Below are 26,579 nucleotides of genomic sequence, written 5' to 3' on the forward strand. Positions count from 1 at the left end.
CGGTTTTGCGACAGGTGGATGTCACTTTACGGCTCTCCCTATTTATTTGTATAGTATCCGCAAACGGGGATTCACTGTCGTAACACGCTAATTGACTGTTACGCTCTCGCCCATGATAGAACCGCGGAGGTTGTTATACCAATAATAATAAAGGGGCTCCGTAGTTTGAAAATTCCTAAAAGCAGACCAAAACTGTGAATCCTATGTAATACATCCATAAATTAGATTATATTAGATCACAGCTCAATTTGGCATGTCATACTACTACTTTAAAAACTCAAAAATGATGTACATTCCTCACAAAAATCGTATGTTCCTTCAGGACAATATGTTATGTCGTAATTCGTTTGTTATTAGTGGAGTATGACAGCCAGTGAGCGACTCGATGTAGACGCGACCAAACGTTATCCGCAGTAAAGAGACGTTCGAACGCGTTCTTGCGCTAAAAACGCAGCGCAACAGAACGCAGGTAGACGCGCTTTTGAAAGTTGACGTTCTTTCCAGACACGGCGTCTAAAAAACGCGGCGCTCCTGCGCGAGACCCTGAAAAAACAACTAGACGTGGCGCAGTGGTCAAAGACGTTCGTCCGTCAATAGTGCGTTTATAGTTTACAAATGTTTACTCAGGAAACACGTTGGGGAAAGAGCGCCGACCACTAATACGTTTATATACGTAATATTTGATTGGCCGATTGGATGCGGACTTCAGAACCCTGACAGACGCGTCGCGTTCAGTAAAGACAGTCACGGAAGTATCGACTTTCACTTCAACATGGCTTCATATGTGACGAGTTGAGGAAAAACTGAGCCCCATTACAGATCGAAGGCTACTCTTTTTACCTTTCCCAGGGCGTCAAACTGGGACCAAAGCTTGGGAAATCTATTCATGAGTTTAAACTGAGTACTTTTTTGTTTTGTTTAAGGTAAGTCTCTTAATATTAATCTAAAACCCGTCATAGAGTTGCCGTCTATAAGACTTGAGAAGAGAAAACTTGTTATAGTTTCTTGACATTATTTTGCTGGTTTTCAGTCTTAGTCTCTATGTATACATGTGTGAAGTTTGTTAGTTTTTAGCTTGGCTGTTAATATCTGAATTGCCATTGTAGAGAGTTTATTATATGTCTATTATATGTTTCCAGAGACAAATATGAGTTTAATTGGTTGTGTGACAAACAACAACTTGCTAGGGTTTGTTAAATAGTTAAATAACCTTTTATATGACTGTTTGACAGCTAGTTAAGACATTTGGAAGTTCCTCTTAGAGGACCTGAACTTTCTGTTTTCATTTGAGGAGAATATAACTTTAATCTGGAATTTATTGGGAATTTCCTGTGTCTGGGAAAAACTTCAAAATGTACTCAAAATCAAAGAAAAAGTGACATTTTCTGTTTTGGTGTTTGAAATACGTTCATTAATCAGGAATGAGTGATACTGAAAGCAAGATTGTGAAGCCCTTCAGGCTAGAAATTGGCTTGTCCCAACTCATAGTGTAATGTAAAAATACATCAACCCTTGATCGGATATTGTTTAGTTTGGTATCCAGGTGGCTTTTTTTCTTCTTCTCCAGACTACTAATAAATCCATGGAAATAGTGTCTCGTAATTCTGCCACAGAGATCTGTGGAAGTGTTGCGGTCTTGTTGGGATTCTCTGATTGGTCACTCTTACTGTAGTCGAGAATGATCATATTTCCAAAGAATTGCTCTGATGCAAAACAACTCTTCCAGGGGAAAAGGATGAAGAGGGATCCTTTGGTTATGTACCTGTTATTCGCTCTCATGTTTAATTTGAGGTCCTTGGAGAAATAAAATTGTAATAGCATTGATATGCTTTTGATTAATTTTAGTGATATCGGCCTGATATCACTGGTCAAATTGTTCGACTGCAGAAGTGACACAAACTTCCCTCTGTGAGTTTCTCTTTCTTTGCCAGCAGAGTGTAGAGAAACTCAATTAGAAGTCTCTTGTTCTCCATTGAATGACGCACACTGACATCACTCGGTCTAGACGGTTACATAGAGCACAGAGGGAAATAAATGCAGTAATTGCTGTGTTTTTTTACACAAAGATACTCCTACAACCCCCCCCCCCCCCCCCAAAAAAACCTGTCAAGAACATGTCCAGATCACCCTAAAATCAAAAGAATTAAATAAGAGATTCTGTTGTACATAACAAAAATTAAGCATATTTTAGATCTTTTAAGATATTTTGCATTCTGAATTTATTTTCAGGACAAGCACACTTCCCCCCAATTCTCATTAGTGTAATGTTGTTGAATGGATTCTCATTACTGTAATGTGGGGGTGGGGGGTGGGGGGGAATGAGATTATTTTGTTGACTTTTGTAAATCTTTAAACCGACACCAAAATTTCTGAATCCACTTCCTTCTTTCAAGCAATATCCACCAGACTGTTCTGTAATAGAGTGCAATATCTTTTCGAACTAAACTGACTAACACCATGTCCTAACCAGATGCGATGCAATGCTGCGACACGCGATAAAAGGTATCTTTTCCATGTAAATCAGAGTTTTTGTCCTATCCAGCCGTGACACATGACAAGCAACAGCGACACGGCTTTCTATTTGTGAAAGGGTTTCTAATTCTGCGATGTCGCACTGGCCAGTGCAGTCACCAAATAGGTCTAAAATTATTCTTATTGCCGTATATTAAAGACGGCATCTCACTAGCCGGTTCAGAACAACTTGATTTTTGCCGAAGGTGTAACACACCTACTGAATGTTGTGCTTTTTTTTATCCCCTTTTCTCCCAATTTGGAATGCCCAATTCCCACTACTTAGTAGGTCCTCGTGGTGGCGCAGTTACTCACCTCAATCCATGTGGCGGAGGACAAGTCTCAGTTGCCTCCGCTTCTGAGACTGTCAATCCGCGCATCTTATCACGTGGCTCGCCGTGCATGACACCACGGAGAATCACAGCATGTGGAGGCTCATGCTACTCTCCGTGATCCATGCACAACTTACCACGTGCCCCATTGAGAGCGAGAACCCCTAATCGCGACCACAAGCAGGTTCCCCATGTGACTCTACCCTCCCTAGCAATGACCTGGCTGGAGTCACTCAGCACGCCCTGGATTTGAACTCGTTACTCCAGGGGTGGTAGTCAGCGTCAATGCTCGCTGAGCTACCCAGGCCCCCCCGAATGTTGTGCTTAAAGTCTTGCTCTCTTCAGCCGGCGCTGTCACACACACACACCGGTTCAGATTCAGAATGTCACAGGGGAGACATACAGGCTCACGTGGAGATCGGCGAAGCGTGAACATGAACAATCGTAACAGACTGAATAAGGATGCAATTCATAAAGTAACTTTGCCCTGTGTATGTGTGTGATTGTGTATTTATCCCCTCGGGGCTTGCCGTAGAAAGCGAATGCCCATACGGAGCTTTAGTGAGAAAATGAGTTGCGTTCAGTAAACAGACTGTTTTGTCTGAGATTGCTCTGTTTTCTAAATTTTATTGTCAATTATGCTCATTTTAGTGTATGAATATTGCAGTGTCGTGTCGCACCCGGTATGGACAGACAGATAGCTTGTCGCTGGAATCTTATCGCGTCGCGTCTGGTTAGGATGAGTTGTTACGGTTTTCATACAGCAAAATCCCATAGACTTACTTTGACGGAATGTTTAAATGGGCCAACGGAAGGCTCGTTAATTAAAACTCCAACTGTCAACAATTCAAATGTAAACAAACCCTCAAAAGACTTTTAATCTTATCTGTCTATCTATCTATTGTCTTACTGTAATGTCTGTATATACATCAAACTTTTAAAACTAGTTAAAACTTTCAGACAAAGTTTTTGTCAAGCTAACATCAAAGTTTTTCTCAACAAACTTTACCTGTCTAGTTTATATTTATAATGTATTTGTCCAGGTGAAATATGACTTATGCATTTCGTTGTGAGATTCACCAAAAAAGTAAAGACATTTACAAATGACCTGTCAAAATGTTACACAGTTTAACGTACATTAGGCCATGTTACTGGTTATTTACTACATGTTCCTTTTCTTCGTTTTGGCACTATGCCTTTCATGTAATTCAAACAGCCAGCTCCAAGTCATGTGCACAAAGCTCTGTTGTTTAGTTTAGGGAGGGCACAAAGCTCTCTAGTTGTGATTTAACTCAAGATAGCAGTCAGGGACACTGTCCGTGAACCTTCCCTGCTTCCGTTGAGCTATATTAGGACTAGCATTTTACATGTTTTAGAGCCCCTCCCTCTCCCCCTTGTTTGTTTACCCCTTTCTGTTAACTAATTATAAATCTCATTCATGCGTTTCTGTATAATAGACCACCATCAGTGAAAAATACTGATGTACGAATGATGTGTCATGGTGTACATTACATTTACACAATATTCGTATTAAATGCAATCTTACCAAAGCGACTTGCAAGAAACTGTTTTAAGTTTTCTTCCCAATTTTCTGGAATCTTGCATTCATGAGGTAATGTTTCAAGTATTAAACCATAGCCACCATGATGGTGGATGGTGCCTTTGGGATCAAGTTCAAACAGGTTACGCAAACATTTAAGCAGTGATGGGATGTTTATTTCACAAGTTTAATATTGAGGTATAGTAGTGTCTGAAGAGGTGGGCATACTGTGAATTTTTTCCATAAAAAAAACAAAATTATAATTATAGTCCCACATAAATTTACAAAATGTATATCAGGGTAAGTTTCTTGCTGGCATGGTGTAGAGTACACTGCTAAAAACCATGGGATGGTAACTTAATGTTAAATATGTATTCTCTTTAACAGGTGTCATTAATGTTCCTTTTATTAGGCTACTATGAAAATTGTTAATACTTTATTATTACTCTAACTAATAAACTAATTCATAATACGCAATAAACTGTTAAGCATTGTAGCTAATATGAGTGTAGTAATGTTCATCACTACTGGTAATAATGGTTGCAGCCGCTTGATTGCTTGCATTTATGCTTATAGCATTTATCTAATAGTCCCCATTAAATCAACATTGGAGTTTGGTGGCTTTTAGTCTGTGTATTAGCTTTGAGGCCATCTATATACCTAAAAGTTGATATAACGCAACTGTGACACAAGCTAAAGGTCACAATTATGAATAGTAATAAATGTCCACTTTGTGTTCCATCCTAACTTTCAGTTTCAATAGGAAAAATGTCAACAAAGAAAAAAAAACTGTGTTTAGCATAGTAACTCTGCCAAATGTTAGTTCTAAAATCAATGGAAAGCTTTATCAATGAAAAGTGCCCTTTTTTCGAATATCTTTTGCTTAGTTTTGAGTAAATATCATGTAAAATTAGTGTTTTAAAATAATCTTTTAGTTTTGTTTACCTTATTTGCTACAATTAAATTATCTTGTACAGATTGGCATTATATTGTCCGTTGACCACCGTACTGTCTACCCTAGTGAAAAAATAATATACTAAAGCACACTTTATTCATTGGTGCTTTAGTATACTAAAGTGTATTGCTTGCAGGCTATAAATTGGTATACTTGAAGTCTGCTAAATTGGAACAACTAATTTTGTACTTAATGCACTTTAGTTTGCCGAAAGCAGTGCTGTGGTACAACTAAATATGTGTTCAGTATACTTGGTTGTGCTAAAATGGAACTATTTCAAGTATACTTTAGTACACTTTAAATATCTACCCTTTTATTTAATTTTTTAAATACACAGAATTGACTCAGTGTAAACTTGTATTTAGGTGACATTACAATTGCATCTCCATTACACTGTAAGAGTGCTGGACATACATTAATATTACTGAAAATATACTGCTAGCCCATACCACAACTGAATTTTGTCTGGCATTAATATATGTACTTCTGGTGCTTGCATTAAAAGTATTACAGCATGGGTATTTCTGGGAAAAAAGTTGGGGGAACAAGCATAGTGAGTCTTTAACCACTGTTAATCAACAATGAAAACACTGAAGAGTTGTACATAATCTTTCATTGATTCACACAGGATCATGCCTATCTCAAAGCAACACTAATCTCACCAAGGGTAACTAAAAAATAACCACTTTTCATAGCATAAAACGACATATTTAACATTAAGCTGAACTCAAAACATAACTTGCATTTGAAGAAAGCGTGAAATAAGTGCAATTACATGGTACTTTTAATTAGTACATAGATATGTTAATGTATTTGTAGTATACTTGTCATGAAATAAATATGATTTAAATACAATTTGGTATATTACTATTTTCACTAGGGTATATATATATATATGTATTAGCCTTTGAAATCTCTTATTAAGTGGCACTCTGGAATACTCACTTCTGATTGGTCAATCATGCAATCCAGCGGTCTGATATTTCTGAATAACAACCACACATCTGGGGATATTTCACCGGTCATCCAGGTATTGCAAGTCATCTTTCCTACTCATATAAATTTGTGTTCTCTACAAGTAATCTAATAAAATTACTTAAATTAACTTCTTCCTTCAGGATGATACAATCCTGGCATGGTTTATTTTGCGTTAATGACATATTAGTCGACCACAACACTGAATGTCAGAACTTACTATCCAGAGCCACATGGAACCCACTCAACAGGTGCTGTTGAACACAGTTGAAGCTGTCCTTTCTAGCACATGGAATGTGCTATCAAGGAGTGTTCAACTTTGATTGTGAAAGGCTGAGCACGTACACCATGTCATAATCAACTGTTATGTAAATTTTGGAAGTGCTTGGTCATAACAGAGGTATTTCAACAGTCATCAACTGATAAGTGATCCATGTACTTGATGTGATGTAGTTCCTGGAAGTGTAGGGAATTTCAAGGCATAATATCAGAAGATGAAATTGGTCGAAGTTAGACCTGATTGCATTCTGCCAGAAGGACCTCCGTGATCTGAACAAAACTTGTCAGATGAGGAAAGATAAACACATAAAAGAAAAGCGGTTTCAAGGGATGCATTCCACGGAATTCCATTGAGACTGAGAATTACAAAATAAGAGAGACCCATGTACTTTGTAATATATGATGACGTTTATAAGCAGAAGGAACTTTTAATGAAAGAGGTTGAGAGTTGTTCTGAGGTCAGAAAGAGGCTTGTGGTCTTTTGTCCACCCACAGTCTTCCCATAACTGGTTGGTTAAGCAGTTTCACTGTCAAGCCTCTCACTGTCAGTGAAGTCAAGGAAGCCATTGTTTTCCTGTATCAGTTCATCAAATTGAGTTTTCTTTCTTCCTGAATGCCTCAAGTCAGTGTTTCTCAACTGGTTTTGTTTTAGGAACCAGATTTTACAGTGGACCTCACATGTTGACCCAACACAGTACCAAAATTGCTTATCATAAAAAAGTAAATAATCTCTTTAACCTTGCAAAATTTTGTTAGTGTTTGAGAAGTTTTAGGATGATGGGATGTCACGCAACCTGTACATTTTGGAATCTGTCTAATTTGGCTATCTTCTACAAAGTGAACGATGAATTTGTGGCAAAATAGCGTAGAGTTTGAGTGGACACACTGCCTTTGACTTCAGGAAGAGATATTGGAAGCTTTTGAAAGCTATTTTAAAAGTTGACAACCCTATTTATTTTGCTATTCTAACTATACACCATTATGGTTAGTTGCACTTTGTTTTTTGCAATTAGCTTTGTTTGATCCCTGCTGTCCATGACCCTTTCAGAAAAGTCCTGCGACCATTTTTTAATTTCTTTTTTTTTTTGGGGTGGCTACCAACAATTTGAGAATGGCTGTTTTAGCTCATACATTACATGTACAGGTCATCACACACAAGAATTTTAGGTGCTGTTCCACAGTTTAACACCCTAAATTTCTGCAGTCTGAACGTCTTTATTAGGTTTCCCAGAGCCACATTTTACGTTCAGTGTAACAATGTAAGTTTATGTAATAATTTTCCTTTAGGATCCCAGTTATAATGATTTATGGCGGTCCTTGGTTGTAACAGCACCCCAAGAACATGTGTGTGGTTTGTTCTACCACTGCACTCTGTATACAGCCTGTCATTTAGTCAAATCAGCACCAATGTGGACAGTGTGGTTCAGTGTTGGTTCCATGACCCCGAGCAGAAATGCTGGGGCTGACAGGAGTTGCTTAAGTTTGGAGGGAATTGAGAAGGCGTCATGCTCTGCAAATGGGTCAGTGGATTGCTGGAAGAGGGAGGCAACTGACAGTAAGGCCATGGAAAGACCGGTAAGACAGCTTAGATGTGGAAAGTAAAAGAAAAAGCAGCATACGCTAGTGTCTCAATAGTGGCTCCATTGGTTTAGTTTAGGACATTTACATATACAGAGGAGCATTTATGGCTGATAATGTTTGTAAGGATGTCGGCTAGGTTGGCTAGGTTGTTCACTAAAGAGCTTTAAACAATAATTTCAACTGAACATTGATCTTTACTACGTTTACATACACATGTTATAAACATGCTACTGTGGGTTTTTGTGTAGTCGAGCTACAGTCCTCATCTATCTGTCCAAGTATACATGGCATAACGCATAATCGGATATTTGAATGAAGGTCACCTGTTTTTCAGAGCACACTTACAGTTTAACGCAGTGGCTAGTTGCAGTCCAATGAATGTGTAGACATGCTGGACGAAGCCGAGGTCACATTATCTAGGTCTATTAGTCCAGCTTCGCAAAAGTCAGACTGGTTTGATTTCAGTCGGAATGATTGTTTTCATCTGACTGAAATCAAACTTTTAATGTGCATGTATACATAGTGCTTGACTCGCTAGGACTGAAAGCCTAAGTATGATAGGAAATAAGAGAACAGGATCAGAATGACATAGACTAAATTCAAACCTACATTTCCTACATGAGCACCAAAACTCATTGTGTCTAAAATGCTAACCGCTAGACCATGGCTTGAACTTGATCTGTCATTTTCAACACTCAGTTCTTTTATTTCTTATTGTATATGGCTGAGCTGGGCATTATATTTTATTGTTACGATGTATTCACAATTATTTTATCAGTAATATAAAATCGCAATTTTTATATACTTTTATTTGGCCGTTACATTTCCCCAAATCTGTCCTAATAAAAATGAATCAGTTCTTTTAAACTGACCGTTCCAATGAATCAAAACACTGATTCAGTGATTCATTGGCATTGTCACTCAGATATGTTCATGGAAGTGGCCAGATGGGAATTTATATTCTTTAAAATGTATTCCAAAATTAAATTTCATTCTTTACTGCCTTGATTATTATAATTTACTTGGCACCAATGGCTGATAGTATTTCAGAGCAAATGCTTAAATGTCTAGAGATGTTGAATATTGCCAAAATGCTGAACAATATCACAGTATAGTCTAGTAATTATATTTTCTAGCCCTAGGCTGAGCTAGTATAATGGAGCTGACACACTAAAAAAAAAAAAAAACACTGAGCCTTTATGAAAAGGACTTATGGTCAAATTGACTTAAATTGGCAAAAGCTATCATCTCAGTAAATCCCTTAATACAGTTCCTTTTAATACAGTCTAGCTTTGAACATTCTCCATTGATCGTATGATCTGAATGACATCGGTAAACCTCTGAGATGGCACTCTCTCTCAATAAAATGAAAGCTCTTTATGACTCATAATGACTTCACAACATTCATTCTTCTGATACTCGATAATAGTAAATGTCCCACCCTGATAGACAATATTGCAGCGATCATACAAAGAGACAGAATGGATAGAAGTATTGAAATAGTTCTTGAGGAGTGTGTGTACCTCTGAATGAGTCACTTTGATTATTATTTCCACCATGGTTACCATTTGCCTCAAGCTTTTTAGATGATTCACAGAAATCCAGAACAATTTGTACCATACTAGCTATTCAGCAGTTCAATGGTCTGTTCAGTTTCACTTTATATCTTTTGACTACTTTAATTTTGTTTGCCACCACAATTTTTGTTTTTTTTCTCAAACACTTAATTAATCTTGCATTGTTTTGAATGTGACAGCACTCACAGAGTAACTTTTTACCCTCTTGAATATTTAATCTCTTAATCATTGTGTCTGGCTTTGCCATTGCAAACACGTTTCGAAGCACTTAGCATGCTTAGTTTGTTTCTGTAATTACATTAGCATTGACTGTTTCTAAACAAGTGTCAGCATGATTTTTCTCTATCTCTTGGGATTGTCTGCCGTAACTTTGAATGCTCGGCTTTATTGTTTATTGCCCCTCCTTTTAAAAAGTAAAAATCTAGCCACAAGACGTGAACAATATATACATTAACATGATGTTAGTGTGATGAATTGCTTACTAACCTTTTCTTTATAAAGTTACATCCAATTTTACAACTTCGTTGCCATGAGCATGCAATGCTGTAAACCCTGCAAACCACCTACACAAAGTGTAAATGTGAAATTGACCAAAACTAAAGTTGACCAAAAAGAGAGATATTTTAAATATTTAGGAATATTTTGATATTCAAAACTGTTTAATAAATTTATTTTATTTATATATTTGAAGTTAAATATTCTTAATATGTATGAAGCACACATGCAGAAAAAAAAGCACACCTTAAAAAATATAACCATTTACATGACAATTAATCGTGAAAGCCCTTAACGAGACAATTAATCGTCACAGCCTTAAAACAGGCAATTAATAATCATAATTGCAATTATTTGTTAGAAAATTAATCGTCAGCCTAATTTCATAATCGTGACAGCTCTATTGGTGGCAAGCACTGATAATAGAACATTGCCGGGAAACCTTGAGCTGATGAAACCTGCAGCTTTTCCTTTGTCGTTCATCCTTGTGAGCTATGACAGAATGGATTACCCCAGTCACACGTTCCTGGGTGACTTCCATGTGCTCCTACCATCTGCTCATGTTCACCGTGACACATCAGAATGTGAGTGTGGTGGCCTTAACAAACTGCAGAGGCCTTGAGGAACAAACAGGAAACCCTTGCTTGGTAACACTCCCAAGTTTGATGCTGAGCCATATTTCTGCCTTTTTCTGCAATTTACGTTTCCTTTTCTTCCCAGTCCAAGCATGTAAATCATTCCTATCCCAAATATCTAACTAGCCTGTAGTGGAGAACTGAAGTGTCTGGCAAATAGATATCAGGAGATTAGAGGAACCTTGTGTGGTGTCTGTAAGTTCAGGTCTCGCACCGCAAGTACGAGCTGTGAGTTGTCATGAGCCTCATGAGACACAATATAAACTCATTCATTTACGCAACTCACAGCCAGGCCACCCTGGAATGCCTGATCCATCTCCAAGCCTCCCAAGGTGATCAACAACCTTAGAGAAGACAGAGTCTTTTGTCCTGACCTGTAACTTTAGCTCTCCTCTCTTGGGCATGTTGCTTGGTTGGTTTTGTAATCTAAACCAAAGGTTTTTCTTTTTCTGTAAATGGAAATCCCCCTCCTCTCCTCTTTGTCAGTACTGTCTTTTATTTTTAGGGTTTCCTTCTCATTTTAAAGGTGAAAAAAAGTCTAAATTAGACACTACAGCTTTAATAAGGCATCCCAGCTTTGTTAACCAACCCTCCTCAATGGTCCATTTAATGTGGTTTTCATCTGGATCATCATATCAGACCTGCGTATGCTTGATTCATATGAAAACCTCTATCCTGGACACTTTTTTTTCTTTTTTTTTTTTTTCTGTGTTCCAGTAAAGATAATGGTGCTTTACTGGAAGAGGACATTTGGGAACTCAAGAGTAATCAGTATTGATTGTCCTCTGTGGCAGGGGGTTAGAAAGATGGACACCTCCTCTTACTGGGATGCATTGACTGCCCAGGCACTCCACAGCGCGAGACAGAAATATGGATGCGACAAAGACATCTGAGGTCATGAGCTTCTAGTGAAATCTCACTAGTCAAGAGTAGGAATGTGAAAACTACCAGTACTTCTGTACCAAGTCGATACTAAAAGAAAAAGGATTTTACGATAACAGTGTTTCTGCAGTACCGGTAGTACCGAGCACTGACTCAATTCGATACCCATGCATTGTCTGACTGACACAAGACTGCTTTCACACAAATGTGACATATTTGGGGAAAAATTAATGCACAGTTAACCTAATTAAAATAGCGATAGGTCCTTGTATGTCTATTAAACCGCAAAAGGATGCGGTTTAATTAAATAAATACCATCCGCATGTGTTGCGCGCTCTACGGTGAATGTCGTATGCTAAAGTTACCACAATAAGAGCATCACATGCGCTTTGCATGTTGTAATAGATGACAGAACAGAGTGCTTATTCACTGTGAAACACATAGTGCCTGCATGCTATGTACTGTATATGTAATTAAATAATGACACTGGGCCGTTTAAACAACTGTTTATCTGGAGGTGTGAAGCTACTGTCAAAAACACACACAAACAAAAACAAAAAATAAGTCTAAATAAAAGCTTGATTCAACTTACAACAAATTATGAAAGTATACAGTATGTAGTGAAATGTAATATTCACTAAAATGTATATTCACAATAATAATAATTATAATAACGTTTAAGCAAAATCTTAGAAGCAAGAGTGCTTTTGTAATGAATGAAAGTTTTTATCAGTGATTTCATTTATGCTCTGTTGTACAGCACTTTGTTTGATGGAAAGTAAGACCAATGTTGTGTTTTAGATAATGTATAAAGAGGAGCTTTACAGAAGCTTTATTTGATATTAAAAAAAAACAAAACAAATGCACTGGTATGTTGCATAGCAGCATTTTCATTTTATTAAAGTTGTAAGAATACATTTAATTAGATACCATTTTGATGCTGAAGTTGAATTAAACGTCAAAACATAGAATTCAGAAATAAAAATTTTCGTAGGGCCCTATTCAAAGGCATCAGCTATTGGCAATCACTCTGACCATCGTCGATCCCCGAGATCATCATCTGTCGGCACAACACTTATGACCTGACCAACTGTCATACAAAAATCTGGAAAAAAATCACTTCGATAAGTAATAAAACATCTTTTCAAGCCAATTTAAAGTATCATTCATGTCTGTAGCAGAAACAGTAGGGGTCGAGCTATGTGCCGAAGTTTAATAAAAGGGTTAAGGGTTTAAAAAATGCCCTTTTATGTTGTCTTAAAAATACATTTAACAGTTCATAAAACCATAATAATTACATATTATCACATTCCCAAAAAAATGAAACCCGAGTTGTTTCATGCCATGCTCTTCTGTGCATGTTCCCCACACTAAAAAAACTATGTGTTGGATTTACTTAAAATATACAGTATATGTAGCATTTTTACATTATGCTTTTTAAGTAAATTCAACTGATGGTCATTTTAGGTCAGCATAATTAGAAAACCTTTGTTAGATAAACACAAATATCATCCAGCTTTATTTACTTAAAAAGGTACAGTATTTCACACGAATAAGACTTTAAAACTAATAGCACGTTGTTTCAAATGAACTTTAATATTATTGTTTATACTTTATTTGACATTTTCTGAAAAGGAAATAATGACTGGACAGTCATTAAATTTGATTCCCTTGAAGTGCAGATGAAGCAATGAAAAATAACATAAATTGAACTGGATCCAGCTTCACCAAAAGGGAACACTAATCACCCTAATGGTGACTTTACACAAAATTCAAATCTCTATGAATTCTTCATAACAAGTAATTAAATGTCCAGAGAAGTTCCTTTTGAACAAACAAATGTGTTTAAATGATTCAAACTCAGTTCTGTACTTGATCTGTGGAGTTAACTTAATTTTATGGATTTTTAAGCCAAAAAAGGAACTCACAATTATTATTTTACGTTATCACTTTAAGTTCATCTTATAATTAATATGTTGTGTTGTATTCATTAATGCAAATTAAGTATAGCTAAAAATGTTATAAATGTGTAGGTTTCTCAGTATAAGCTATTTATTTTCATACTTTTTTTTTTCAGTGCACCTACTGAAATAGTCATTGTCCCTGGTCTCTTTTTATGCGATACGGGAATGTTTTTCTTTTTAAAATTTTTGCCACTAGTGTCCAAATGGTTTTTGTGTGTACTGAACTAACAGTCCCATGTTGTGTCTTCACAACAAACTCTATTCAAATATTATCCTTTTTATCTAAGAGCTAGCAAGGGAACTTGGCATCAGATCTCACAGTCAATGAAGTCCTTCATAAAGGTCTTTGTGTGAGCTTTTACCGTTCTCTATCCCCTGTTGATTTATAGTTGACAGTAATAGGTCTATTCAGCAGAATGTTGGAACTTTTGTTGTGCCTTTTTTAAAAAAAAGCTTGACAGCCTCACCCATTCACTTCATTATATGGAAATGAGTTGTCAAGAACATTCTTTAACATTTTGTGTCCCCTGGAAGTAAGAACGTCATACAGGTTTTTGAGTGAACTATTCTTTTAAAGGTATAAAAATAGTCAGTGTTGATGTTATCACACCATTGTGTCTCATAGCATAACCCTGTTCTCTCTTACTGAAACTATTATTAGTCTTTTTTTTTTTTTTTTTGTCTGATCTATGAACCATCTTCCCATTTGAGGGTTTTTCTCAACATATGAATCACAGTTGCAAATCTTAACACTTACAACCTAACTAATTCTCTAAGCTCACCCACTTTTCTCAGGTTTACACAGTGTGGGCTTCAGCCATCATGAACAAGACAGCAGTCTGATGCCCTCTCTGTCAATTCCGCCTGCCATGGACGGGCACAGCTATTCACATCAGGAGGGATCTCAACTGGACGCTGGAGGGTTCATGCTACCTCCTGCTATGGTAAGTATCTCAGATTCATCTTTCATCTCATTTAGATGGATGGATGGATAGATGAATGGATGGAAGGATGGATGGATGGATGGATGATTGATGGAAGGAAGGAAGGATGGATGGATGGATGGATGGATGGATGCATGCATGCTGTGGCAAGCTACTGTACTGAGGGAACTATCTTAAGACACTTTGCTTAATTGTCAGAGAGGTCATGTTCGTCACTAGTTACCTTATTCAGCTACTCAGGTCATTCACTTTGATACTGACAGCACTATAAGGTAAAACCTCAAGCCTTTGGTGTGTGTGTGTGTGTGTGTGTGGGTGACAGCATGACGTCTTTGTGGTGTCACAGTCATTTTAACAGTTGGCAGGTTCAATTCCTGATAAGTGCACTTGTAGGGATACAACAGTTTCAATAGAATGCTATTGTTATGTTTTGTATTGTGACAGTCTCTGCTAAAAAAACATTTTAATGTTCAATAAAATTAAATGAAAAACTCTGCTCAAAAAGGAAAATGAAAAGTAAGGTAAATATTTGGGCTCTGTAGGAGCACAGCGATGTTGTCACAGTGCAAATAGCACTTGTGAAATGAAGGGGATTTCCTCAGGAAACATTTTTTGGATTTAGACAGAATGACAGTGACATATTTGCTATTAGTTTGCATGCTATATCATGCTCCACCTTCAGACATCTAACTTCTTCTATTTCAGAGCCATGTGTTCGCCAACAACCCTTGGAGCTTTCCACATCAGGCATACATCTGTCCTGTGCAATCTGAAAACAAGTAAGTGCCCAGACTTCTGTCTGATGAGGATGTTCGACTTGGAATGTTTTCTAATCCTAGAAAGCACCAAAAGAAAAGTATGTTGGTGTAGTCGGCAGCTTCCACAGAAATTTTTCTTGGTAAAATTGAGTCTTTCTGATTTATTTGTTGATTATAGAGTTCATTGTGTTTGGTCGGTGCAACCCTGATGTAGAATGTCACAGCGAGTCTCTTCACGTCTTTTTGACCCGATAAGATGCATGCAAAAACATCTCTTAACTTGACTTGTACTGGTACTTTATCAACAGAGTATGGTCCGTTACTTTAGTCAACACATTGGAGCCCTTGGCACTCAATGTGATTTTTCCTAGAAATCTGTTCTGTTGCTGAACTCGAAGGGATTTATTCATGAAACATGAGCTGAACGAATTTCTGTGTAAATTGTGCATAAATCCATTCTTAGTTAAATGGTTGCTTTAAATTTAATGTGACAGTTAATGTAAGAATGCTTTTACGATCTATGTTCACAGAAATTTCGTTCTACTTGGGTTTCCTAAATAAGGATGTTTCCATGCACATTCTTTTTATTTATTTTTGTGTTTTTTTTGGCGTAGTGACTCGCCTCAATCCAGGTGGCGGAGGACGAATCTCAGTTGTCTCCGCATCTGAGACTGTCAATCCGCGCATCTTATGACATGGCTTGTTGAGCACGTTACCGCGGAGACATAGCGCATGTGGAGGCTTCACGCTATTCTCCGCGGCATCCACGCACAACTCACCACGCGCCCTACCAAGAGCGAGAACCACACATTATAGCGACCACGAGGAGGTTACCCCATGTGACTCTACCCTCCCTAGCAACCGGGCCAATTTGGTTGCTTAGGAGACCTGGCTGGAGTCACTCAGCACATCCTGGATTCGAACTCATGACTCCAGGGGTGGTACCATGCACATTCTTAAACAGATCATGCTTAATAAGACGATAATGTGCAAGATCATGCAAATGCCTTAAAACCAATGATTTCAAAACTGATGTGAATGCCCTTACTTTTTTAATAAACTGATTTTTGAACTGATATTGGTGTGGATTGGTGTGCATGTAAACATACTCATTATTAATGTTAGGTGATGCTAATCTAATCGTCTGTCAATCGTTGTTTTGAGGAATGAAGACTATACAATGCTTGAAATTACCAAAAAACTGAAGATTTCATACAAAGGAGTACACTACGGTCTTAAAAGACAAAAGACAACTGACTCTAACAAGGACAGAAAGAGATGTGGAAGGCCAGATGTCCAACTAAACAAGAGGATAAGTACATCAGAGTCTCTAGTTTGAGAAATAGACACCTCACATGTCCTCATCTGACAGCTTCATTGAATTCTACCCGCTCAACACCAGTTTCATGTACAACAGTAAAGAGAAGACTCAGGGGTGCAGGCCTTATGGGAAGAATTGCAAAGAAAAAGCCACTTTTGAAACAGAAAAACAAAAAGAAAAGGTTAGAGTGGGCAAAGAAACACAAACATTGGACAACAGATAATTGGAAAAGAATGTTATGGATCTTAACCCCATTGAGATTTTGTGGGATCAGCAAGACTGTAAGGTGCGTGAGAAGTGCCCGACAAGACAGCCACATCTATGGCAAGTGCTACAGGAAGCGTGGGGTGAAATGTCACCTGAGTATCTGGACAAACTGACAGCTAGAATGCAAAGGATCTGCAAAGCTGTCATTGCTGCACGTGTAGGATGTTTCATGAGAACTCTTTGAAGAAGTTCTGAACATTTACAGTATTTCAAATTGTAATAGTAATTTTTCACATTATTAATGTCCTGACTATACATTGTGATCAGTTGAATGCCACTTTGATGAATAAAAATAGCAATTTCTTTCCATAAGAGCAAAATCTGTACATTATTCCAAACTTTTGGCCACCAGTGTATGTGTTACGATAGTGTATTTGTCAGTTCTATACCCCATGGGTATTTTTGAAAAATCAAATCATTTCAGCTTCCAGAGCAAAGTCCGTCAGAGGTTACGTGAATGAACCTGTCTGCGCCACACCACAGGTGCTTTATTTACAGTCACTGTGGCTCTGTGGGAAGTCCTTTCTGAATATTTATAGAACACTGTAGCGATTTGTTGAAGCAATATGGCATAGGGAAAGTGGGCTGACGAAATATATGTGAGCAAAGGTCAATGCATTTTAAGACATTGAAATAAGGGTCTCGGTTTTAGAAAGAATAACAGTTTGTGGTTGATGCTAGCGTCAGTGCTACATCCTGTCCACCCACTCCTTGAGTGGAAAAACAACTTGATACATTCTCAGGATTTCATCGCCTTCAATATGAAAAGCTTTATTGGTGGCTTACCCTTAAAATGAGAAAATGTGCAGGTTTTTCTGTTAAATTACCTTCTCCTATCCTAGCTTAATATGCAGAGACATCTGTAAGTAAACCATTTGTAGACTGATTCCTTCAAAGTGTAAAAACTGTGGAACTATCAATACTCTGTTTGTTTGAGCATCCCAACCAGCCTCATGTAGCAACATTGATAATAGTGTTAACTTAGGGACTATCTGTTTTTTTGACCAATGGTAGATGGAGAGTGTTCAGGAAATGTGTTTGAAAATAGTGATTATTTTTGTAATTCTGTTTGGTGACAATAGTTGTGCAGAAATTACACATTTCACCTTTAACTTCACCTTATACAAACAGAGAAGGAAAATACCTGACTATTTATTAGTGTTATTATTAGTGTTTTACATTCTCCCAGTATGAAACACCAGTTTTCCCACTTTAAAGAGACTAAACAGATTATTCATGCTCAGGATTCATAAGTAATGATGATAATAAATTAGCACTTATAATAAGTCACATGTGTATGGATCTATTCTACTGCCAGTCTAAGAAGTCATAGTGCTGATAGCTTAACTTATATAATTATTATGTTATATTCTTATATTGAAGCACATGTAACAGTAATAGACTTATAGGGTAAACACCATATTTATTTTGAAGTGAATGAAAATGTGTCTGTGAGGGATAAAAGTACATTCCGTTCAAAATATCGTAACATATATTTGGGTGTTGAGCGTTCAGATGACAAAGATGACTTGTGAAAGACTGTCATACTCCAGAGAGCATTAAAATAGGAAAACAAAAAGCAGAGGGTCTTTAAAAGGGCTAAATACTTCATTAGCATGCCTATATTTTGGAAAAATTGTTTTATAGTCCACTTTCTTCAGTCATTGCTTCAAATAGAGCAAAGGAGATTTTATTACAGGGCTAAGATTACACAGGGCAGGGAAGGGGGCATTATGGGAAAGGTTCAGTATTCCAGAGGTTAAAGAGCAGAACGAATTGTATAGTGTTGATGGAATGTTGTTGAGTCAATGTGCGCAAAAGTCTGCTGTGCAATATCAGGAGAGGTGAATTTCCGTGTAACTGTTGAAATTTGTTAGATTTTGTTTAAGGATCCACACTTCTATTCATCCAAAATCATCCTGACCTGAATGATTTTAGTCAGATCATCCTGGTTCAGCCCAGAGTTGGAGTTTTGATCTTGTGGACTTGGTCTCAAGATCTCTTTAAACCATACAAACGTGGTCTTGGTCTGGATCTGGATCTTGTTACTCAGTGTCTTGGTCTGGATCTGGATCTCGTTACTCAGTGTCTTGGTCTGGATCTGGGTCTCGGCTTATGGTCTTAGTCAAGACCGCGGTATATTCCCAGTGCACTAAATGTGATAATTATTTCAACCACTAGTTAGCGTGGCATCTTCACCATCACTGTGAATTTTGCAAGTACTTCTGCCTCTGTGTCATCATGCATGCTTTGACAAGCATACATGAATGTAAGTGCAAGAACTATGGTCTAACAACACAAAGCAATCATTAGTGATTTATGGTTATAACTGCCATGTAGAGGCTATGACTTTATTCGTGGTAGCTGCGGGACTCAATTGTTATGTTGCAGGAGTGGCCGGTACCTTATGAGTTGTTGGCGGAAGTAGGGCTGCACGATTTTGACTAAAATCATAATTGAAGATTATTTCCCTTTATATTGTAACCGCAATTAATAATATTGATTAATATAAATTTATTGCAAGCCGTATTATTTATGTAGCTACACATCCCAAATAAGCTGAGAACTGTGTTCCTGAATTAGTTTATTGTTGTTCTATGCATCAGTAAATCAAGACTTCTTATTGTTCCTATTATCAGCATGAAAAACAACTGTTATTCAAGTTGTGATTAAGAAATCACAGAAAGCGAGCAAAAACATTTATAATCACTGAAGCTGTCAATCACTTCAGTTCAGCATGATTTCACTGACTGAGTACTGCACTCTCGCCAAAACTCCCGTTATAATCAATGAAGCTGTCTGCACTGCACGATAAATATCTTATTTACATAGTTTCTACACCTTGTTGTTTATAATGAGATCATTCGCGGGAGTACAGCAGCAGAACTCAATCTGTGAGCACGCGCTGAGCGGATTTCTTTTGCACTGGTGACTAAACATCTGTTTTCACTGGTGCATTTTGAGTGAAGGTGAGTGAGCATTTTCAACAGACCTTATTCACAGACTGTGATGATGCATTTCCACCTTATTTAGCAGTGTAAATCTAGCAAACTTTTTATATGATAATTTTTTTAAATATTGAGTGTAAGTTTATAACATTATGCTTTGTGTTATATTACCTTGGAATTAGTTTTCAAAAATAAATGACCACAGCTGCATTCCAAAACCCAGAGTGTGAAAAAGGTCTATTCATTATTATGGAAGTCAAGTGCCACGCTTGCGAGGTGCATTGTGGGATTGACAGCAGTGCGGAGAAAGCATTGAGGGTGGTCGAGAGCATCAAGAAGTTGAGATTTCTCAGCTTTATTCAAATGAGGAATGAAAAACGGCGGGCAGCAGCCAATCACTGTGAGCTGGAAGCAGTGACATCTGTCATAAGTGCTTAAAATATGCCTTTAATGCTGGAGTTCCTGCTGGATTCAGTGCATTAATCACATCATCATGTATATTTCTGACTTCAGACAGACTTCAAATGATGATTGCACACATTCATTATGGCAATACTTTGGCTGGGTAAGCAAAAGTGTAATAAATCAACACTGTTTGTGCATTGTGGGCATTCAAATCTAAACTGGCATCTTTCCAAGTGTAATCGCACATATACTGTCAGGTTCCTTCGTGTCACCATCCCTTCATGTTCACTGACTTTTAGTTTGACACTTTCATGGACTTTTATGTGGCAGTTTTTCCCCCACACTACACTTCCCAGCAGGCACCATCATCATTACATTCACCTGTTTCCCATCAGTGTTCCCAGCTGTTCCTTGTGTTGTTATTCCCATGTTTGTATATATTCCCTCCTGTTTTCTCACTTATTGTGTAGTCTCGTCTATATGAGGATCTACACTTGTCTCATCGTTGTATTTATCCTTGTACCTATCGAGTTCCTAGTTATATTTCAGTTTGTGTGTGTGTGTGTATATATATATATATATATATATATACATACATACACACACACACACACACACACACACACACACACACACACACACACACACACACACACACACACACTCTACCGGTCAAATGTTTTGAAACACTTACTCATTCTTTATTATATTTTTTTTCTTCACATTTTAGAATAATAGTAAAGTCATTAAAACTATGGAATAACATAAATGGAAATATGGGAATTATGTTGTGACTAAACAAAATCCAAAATAAATCAAAACTGTGTTATATTTTAGCATCTTCAAAGTAGTCACCCTTTGCCTAGAATTTGCAGACATGAACTCTTGACATTTTCTCAACCAACTTCTTGAGGTATCACCCTGGGATGATTTTTAAACAGTATTGAAGGAGTTCCCATCTATGTTGGGCACTTATTGGCTGCTTTTCTTTATTATTTGGTCCAAGTCATCAATTTCAAAAACTTTTTTTTTTTAATTAAATTTTAGATTTATAATGAAATAAATTAATATGGTGGCACAATTATATTTTTGTCTACAAAACTCATTTCAAACATTTAAGCATATGCCTTCAGATCAAAAGATTTTTAAGATCATGAGAAACATTTCAGTCAAGTGTTTCAAAACTTTTGATTGGTAGTGTATATATATTGTCAGTGATTCTTCATTAAACATTTGAGTTCAAACTGCATCCCCCTGCATGTTCAAGCATGACAGAAGACTAGACCCAAAGATGAACCCAGCAGAGGAACTAGTTTGCCTCGACCAGGGAGATTGTACAATTGAAGAATATATTAAGGACTTTTGTGCTCTGGCGTATAAAGTGAATTTTAACGATGTAGCACTTAAGGACTGTTTTCGGGCTGGGTTGGAAGAATCAATTTATTCTCTAATGCCATCTGGAAGAATTGTAAGGGACCTCCAACAGTACATTGACTTCGTCTGAGTGGGGTAGCCTTCACTGTGGGAGCGATGGAGGAGGACTACACTCATGCAGTTGAGTATTCCATTACGCCTGCCATGGTCAACGAGCTAGTTCCTGAAGCCTCGTCTGTCCCAGAGCCAGTGTTGCAAGCCTCGTCCATACCAAGGCCAGTGTTGCAAGCCTGCTCCAGCCCTAGAGGAATTTTTGGGGGGGGCTACTCTGGTTCCAGTGGTCTCTGAGCTCCCTTCAATTGAGACCACTTTCTCCCCAGCCTCAGTGGTCCTGGATATCCCCTTCATCGAGCCTCCCACAGCAGTGCTCATGGCCATCTGGAGGAGGAGGAGAAGGAGGGCTCCTACTTCCCTGTTACTGCCTGTGCCCACGGCCATGGAGGTTGTTTCCCCATCACTGCCAGTGCCCACGGCCCACCACCCATTTAAGGGTGGGGTGGTTCTTTCACATCCCTTAATGTCACCATCCCTTCATGTTCACGGACTCTTAGTTTGACACTTTCATGGACTTATGTGGTAGTTTTTCCCCCACACTACATTTCCCAGCAGGCACCATCATCATTACGTTGACCTGTTTCCCATCAGTGTTCCCAGCTGTTCCTTGTGTTGTTATTCCCATGTCTGTATATATTCCCTCGTGTTTCCTCCCTCATTGTCTAGTCTCATCTATATTAGCATCTACATTTGTCTCATTGTATTTATGGTTGTACCTATCGTCTTTCTAGTTGTGTGTGCGCGTGTGTGTTTGTGGCCAGAAGTTTGGAATAATGTACAGATTTTGCTCTTATGGAAAAAAGTACCAATTTCTATTCAGCAAAGTGGCATTCAGCTGATCACAATGTATAGTTAGGACATTAATAACGTGAAAAATTACTATTACAATTTGAAAAAAAATTTCAGAACTTCTTAAACTACTTCAAAGAGATCTCATTAAAAAACAAAAAAAAACAAATCATGCAGAGCAATGACAGCTTTGCAGATCCTTGGCATTCTAGCTGTCAGTTTGTCCAGATACTCTGGTGACATTTCACCCCACACTTCCTGTAGCACTTGCCATAGATGTGGCTGTCTTGTCGGGCACTTCTCACACACTTTACAGTCTAGCTGATCCCACAAAAGCTCAATGGGGTTAAGATCCATAGCACTCTTTTCCAATTATCTGTTGTCCAATGTCTATGTTTCTTTGCCCACTCTAACCTTTTCTTTTTGTTTTTCTGTTTCAAAAGTGTCTTTTTCTTTGCAATTCTTCCCATAAGGCCTGCACCCCTGAGTCTTCTCTTTACTGTTGTACATGAAACTGGTGTTGAGTGGGTAGAATTCAATGAAGCTGTCAGCTGAGGACATGTGAGACGTCTATTTCTCAAACTAGAGACTCTGATGTACTTATCCTCTTGTTTAGTTGGACATCTGGCCTTCCACATCTCTTTCTATCCTTGTTAGAGCCAGTTGTCCTTTGTCTTTGAAGACTGTATTGTACACCTTTGTATGAAATCTTCAGTTTTTGGGCAATTCCAAGCATTGTATAGCCTTCATTCCTCAAAACAATGATTGACTGATGAGTTTCTAGAGAAAGCTGTTTCTTTTTTGCCATTTTTGACCTAATATTGACCTTAAGACATGCCAGTCTATTGCATACTGTGGCAACTCTAAAACAAACACAAAGTCAATGTTAAGCTTCATTTAATGAACCATATAGCTTTCAGCTGTGTTTGATTTAATGGCAAGTGATTTTCTAGTACCAAATTAGCAATTTAGCATGATTACTCAAGGATAAGGTCTTGGTCTGGATCTGGGTCTTAAGAGGATTGAGTCTAGGTCTGGATCTGGGTCTCAAGGGGTTTAGTCTTGGTCTGGGTCTGGGTCTTATGGGGTCTAGTCTCGGTCTGGGTCTGGGTTTTGGAGTGTCTGGTCTTGACTACACCTCTGGTTCAGCCTGATACATACATACAAACTAGTGGTCGACTGATATGGGTTTTTTAATGGCTGATGCTGATATCCAGAGAGCAGGGTGGCCGATACAATGCCGATATATCACACAATTTAATATAGTAAATAACATAAACATAAAATTGCTAAAAAATAATAATAATAATAAACTCTTATTTAGCACTATATTTACTCAATTTCACACAAAACTTTGTAAAAAAGAATCTAAAAAAAATAATATTGTATTTTAAATGGTAGATAGCAAATTCTTCTGATTTCTGTTTAGTCATCAAATTTTAGTAATTTATTTGCACATGAAGAAATTGTTAATATATTAGGAAGAAGGAAATAACAGTACACACAATAGTCCAGCAACCATGGATGGCATGTCCATGTTAGCAATCACATTTACTCAAAAAATATTGAATCAAACCAATTGTACATACAGTGCATAGTGAATGTACTCATAGCGCATGTGAAGCACTTTTACCTTGAAGTTGCACCAGAGACTATTTAGAAGAGATGGGCCACTTCTATTAAAATAAATGGGAGATATTAGAATGCCCAACTGCAGCCAACGGTCAACGGAGTAAGTCCCGCCTTACAGGTAAAAGAGCCAATCACCTTTTAGATACAGACATCGCCTGTCAATCAACTCAAGAACGTGCGTGCGCATTAGTTATAAAAGCTGGGAAAATTGCGTTTTTTTAGCGTAATCTGAAGTAAAGAAGCACCATTTATGATACCAGTGTTGTCAGATTTTACTGCTGATTTCAAAATATTGAATTTTTGATCATAATCTTGACCAACCATTTTGGAGATTTCGGTCTTTCCCCATTCAAGTAGATAGGAGCTGCACTGTCATGACTGGAACTAGCCTCCTAAGAGCATTCCAAACATGGCCGACAGTGGACTGACAGTGTATCCTCTGAATTAAAGAAGCCATTGTGAAGCTTCCTGAAATGTAATGTGGTGATTTCCCACAAAATAAACTGAAGTGAGACAGAGACAGAACTGAAAGTGAACATCACATGACACAGGCATGACTCGGAAGGTTGTTAATGAATGAATGTCATATGATGCAGTTTGCAATTGTTAACTGAGCTAAACTCAGCAAAAAAAAGAAACGTCCTCTCACTTTCAACTGCTTTTAATTTCAGTAAATTTAACAAGTGTAAATATTTGTATGAACATAAAAAGATTCAACAACTAAGACATAAACTGAACAAGTTTCACAGTCATGTGACTAACAGAAATGGAATAATGTGTCCCTGAACAAAGGGGGGGTCAAAATCAAAAGTAACAGTCAGTATCTGTGGCCACCAGCTGCATTAAGTACTGCAGTGCATCTCCTCCTCATGGACTGCACCAGATTTGCCAGTTCTTGCTGTGAGATATTACCTCACTCTTCCACCAAGGCACTTGCAATTTCCCGGACATTTCTGGGCGGAAAGGTCCTAGCCCTCACCCTCCGATTCAACAGGTCCTAGACGTGCTCAATGGGATTGAGATCCGGGCTCTTTGCTGGCAATGGCAGAACACTAACATTCCCATCTTGCAGGAAATCATGCACAGAACGAACAGTATGGCTGGTGGCATTGTCATGCTGGAGGGTCAAGTCAGGATGAGCCTGCAGGAAGGGTACTACATGAGGGAGGATGATGTCTTCCCTGTAACACACAGCATTGAGATTGCCTGCAATGACAACAAGCTCAGTCCGATGATGCTGTGACATACCACCCCAGACCAAGATGGACCCTCCACCTCCAAATCGATCCCGATCCAGAGTACAGGCCTCGGTGTAACGCTCATTCCTTCCATGATAAACATGAGTCCGACCATCACCCCTGGCGAGACAAAACCGTGACTTGTCAGTGAAGAGCACTTTTGCCAGTCCTGTCTGTTCCAGCGAAGGTTTGTGCCCATAGGTGACGTTGTTGTCTGGTAAGGACCTGCCTTACAACAGGCCAACAAGCCCTCAGTCCAGCCTCTCTCAGCCTATTGCGGACAAGCTGAGCACTGATGGAGGGATTGTGAATTTCTGGTGTAACTTGGGCAGTTGTTGTTGCCATTCTGTACCTGTCCCGCAGGTGTGATATTCGGATGTACTGATCCTGTGCAGGTGTTGTTACACGTGGTCTGCCACTGCGAGGACGATCAGCTGTCCTTCCTGTCTCCCTGTAGCACTGTCTTAGGTGTCTCACAGTACGGACATTGCAATTTATTGCCCTGGCCACATCTGCAGTCCTCATGCCTCCATGCAGCATGCATAAGGCACGTTCACGCAGATGAGCAGGGACCCAGGGCATCTTTCTTTTGGTGTTTTTCAGAGTCAGTAGAAAGGTCTCTTTAGTGTCCTAAGTTTTTATAACTGTGACCTTAAATGCCTACCGTCTGTAAGCTGTTAGTGTCTTAACGACCGTTCCACAGGTGCATGTTCATTAATTGTTTATGGTTCATTGAACAAGCATGGAAAACATTGTTTAAACCCTTTACAATAAAGATCTGTCAAGTTATTTGGATTTTTACAAAATTATCTTTAAAATACAGTGTCCTGAAAAAGGGATGTTTCTTTTTTTGCTGAGTTTATTTAGTGGAGGTGAAGTCACTTTTGAAATGTACTGGTGTTTACAGTGGATACATGATTATGTACAGAGTTATAGACAGTTGGCAAAGAACATTTGAAAACTTTCTAGAATTAGCTTGAAGTTTAAGGCCATGTCCACATTAATCCATTTACTAATGTCATTGTTTTCCAAAGTATGTGGTACTAGAGAGTGTTTTGAAAAG

At 38.1% G+C, this 26,579-nt stretch overlaps 1 protein-coding gene across 1 annotated transcript in view; it reads left to right on the forward strand.

The window, feature by feature from the left end:
• The first annotated feature begins 357 nt into the window (after positions 1-357).
• LOC127438929 (protein strawberry notch homolog 2-like) overlaps positions 358-26,579 on the forward strand; it is a 73,375-nt gene continuing 47,153 nt past the window's right edge. The window contains exons 1-3 of the mRNA XM_051694836.1: positions 358-923; positions 14,522-14,670; positions 15,376-15,449. Coding sequence (XP_051550796.1) covers positions 14,569-14,670; positions 15,376-15,449 — 176 coding nt within the window. The 5' untranslated portion in view covers positions 358-923; positions 14,522-14,568. The remainder of the gene's footprint in view (positions 924-14,521; positions 14,671-15,375; positions 15,450-26,579) is intronic.

Source organism: Myxocyprinus asiaticus, chromosome 50 (assembly GCF_019703515.2).
Source record: "Myxocyprinus asiaticus isolate MX2 ecotype Aquarium Trade chromosome 50, UBuf_Myxa_2, whole genome shotgun sequence".
Lineage (NCBI taxonomy): Eukaryota > Metazoa > Chordata > Actinopteri > Cypriniformes > Catostomidae > Myxocyprinus > Myxocyprinus asiaticus.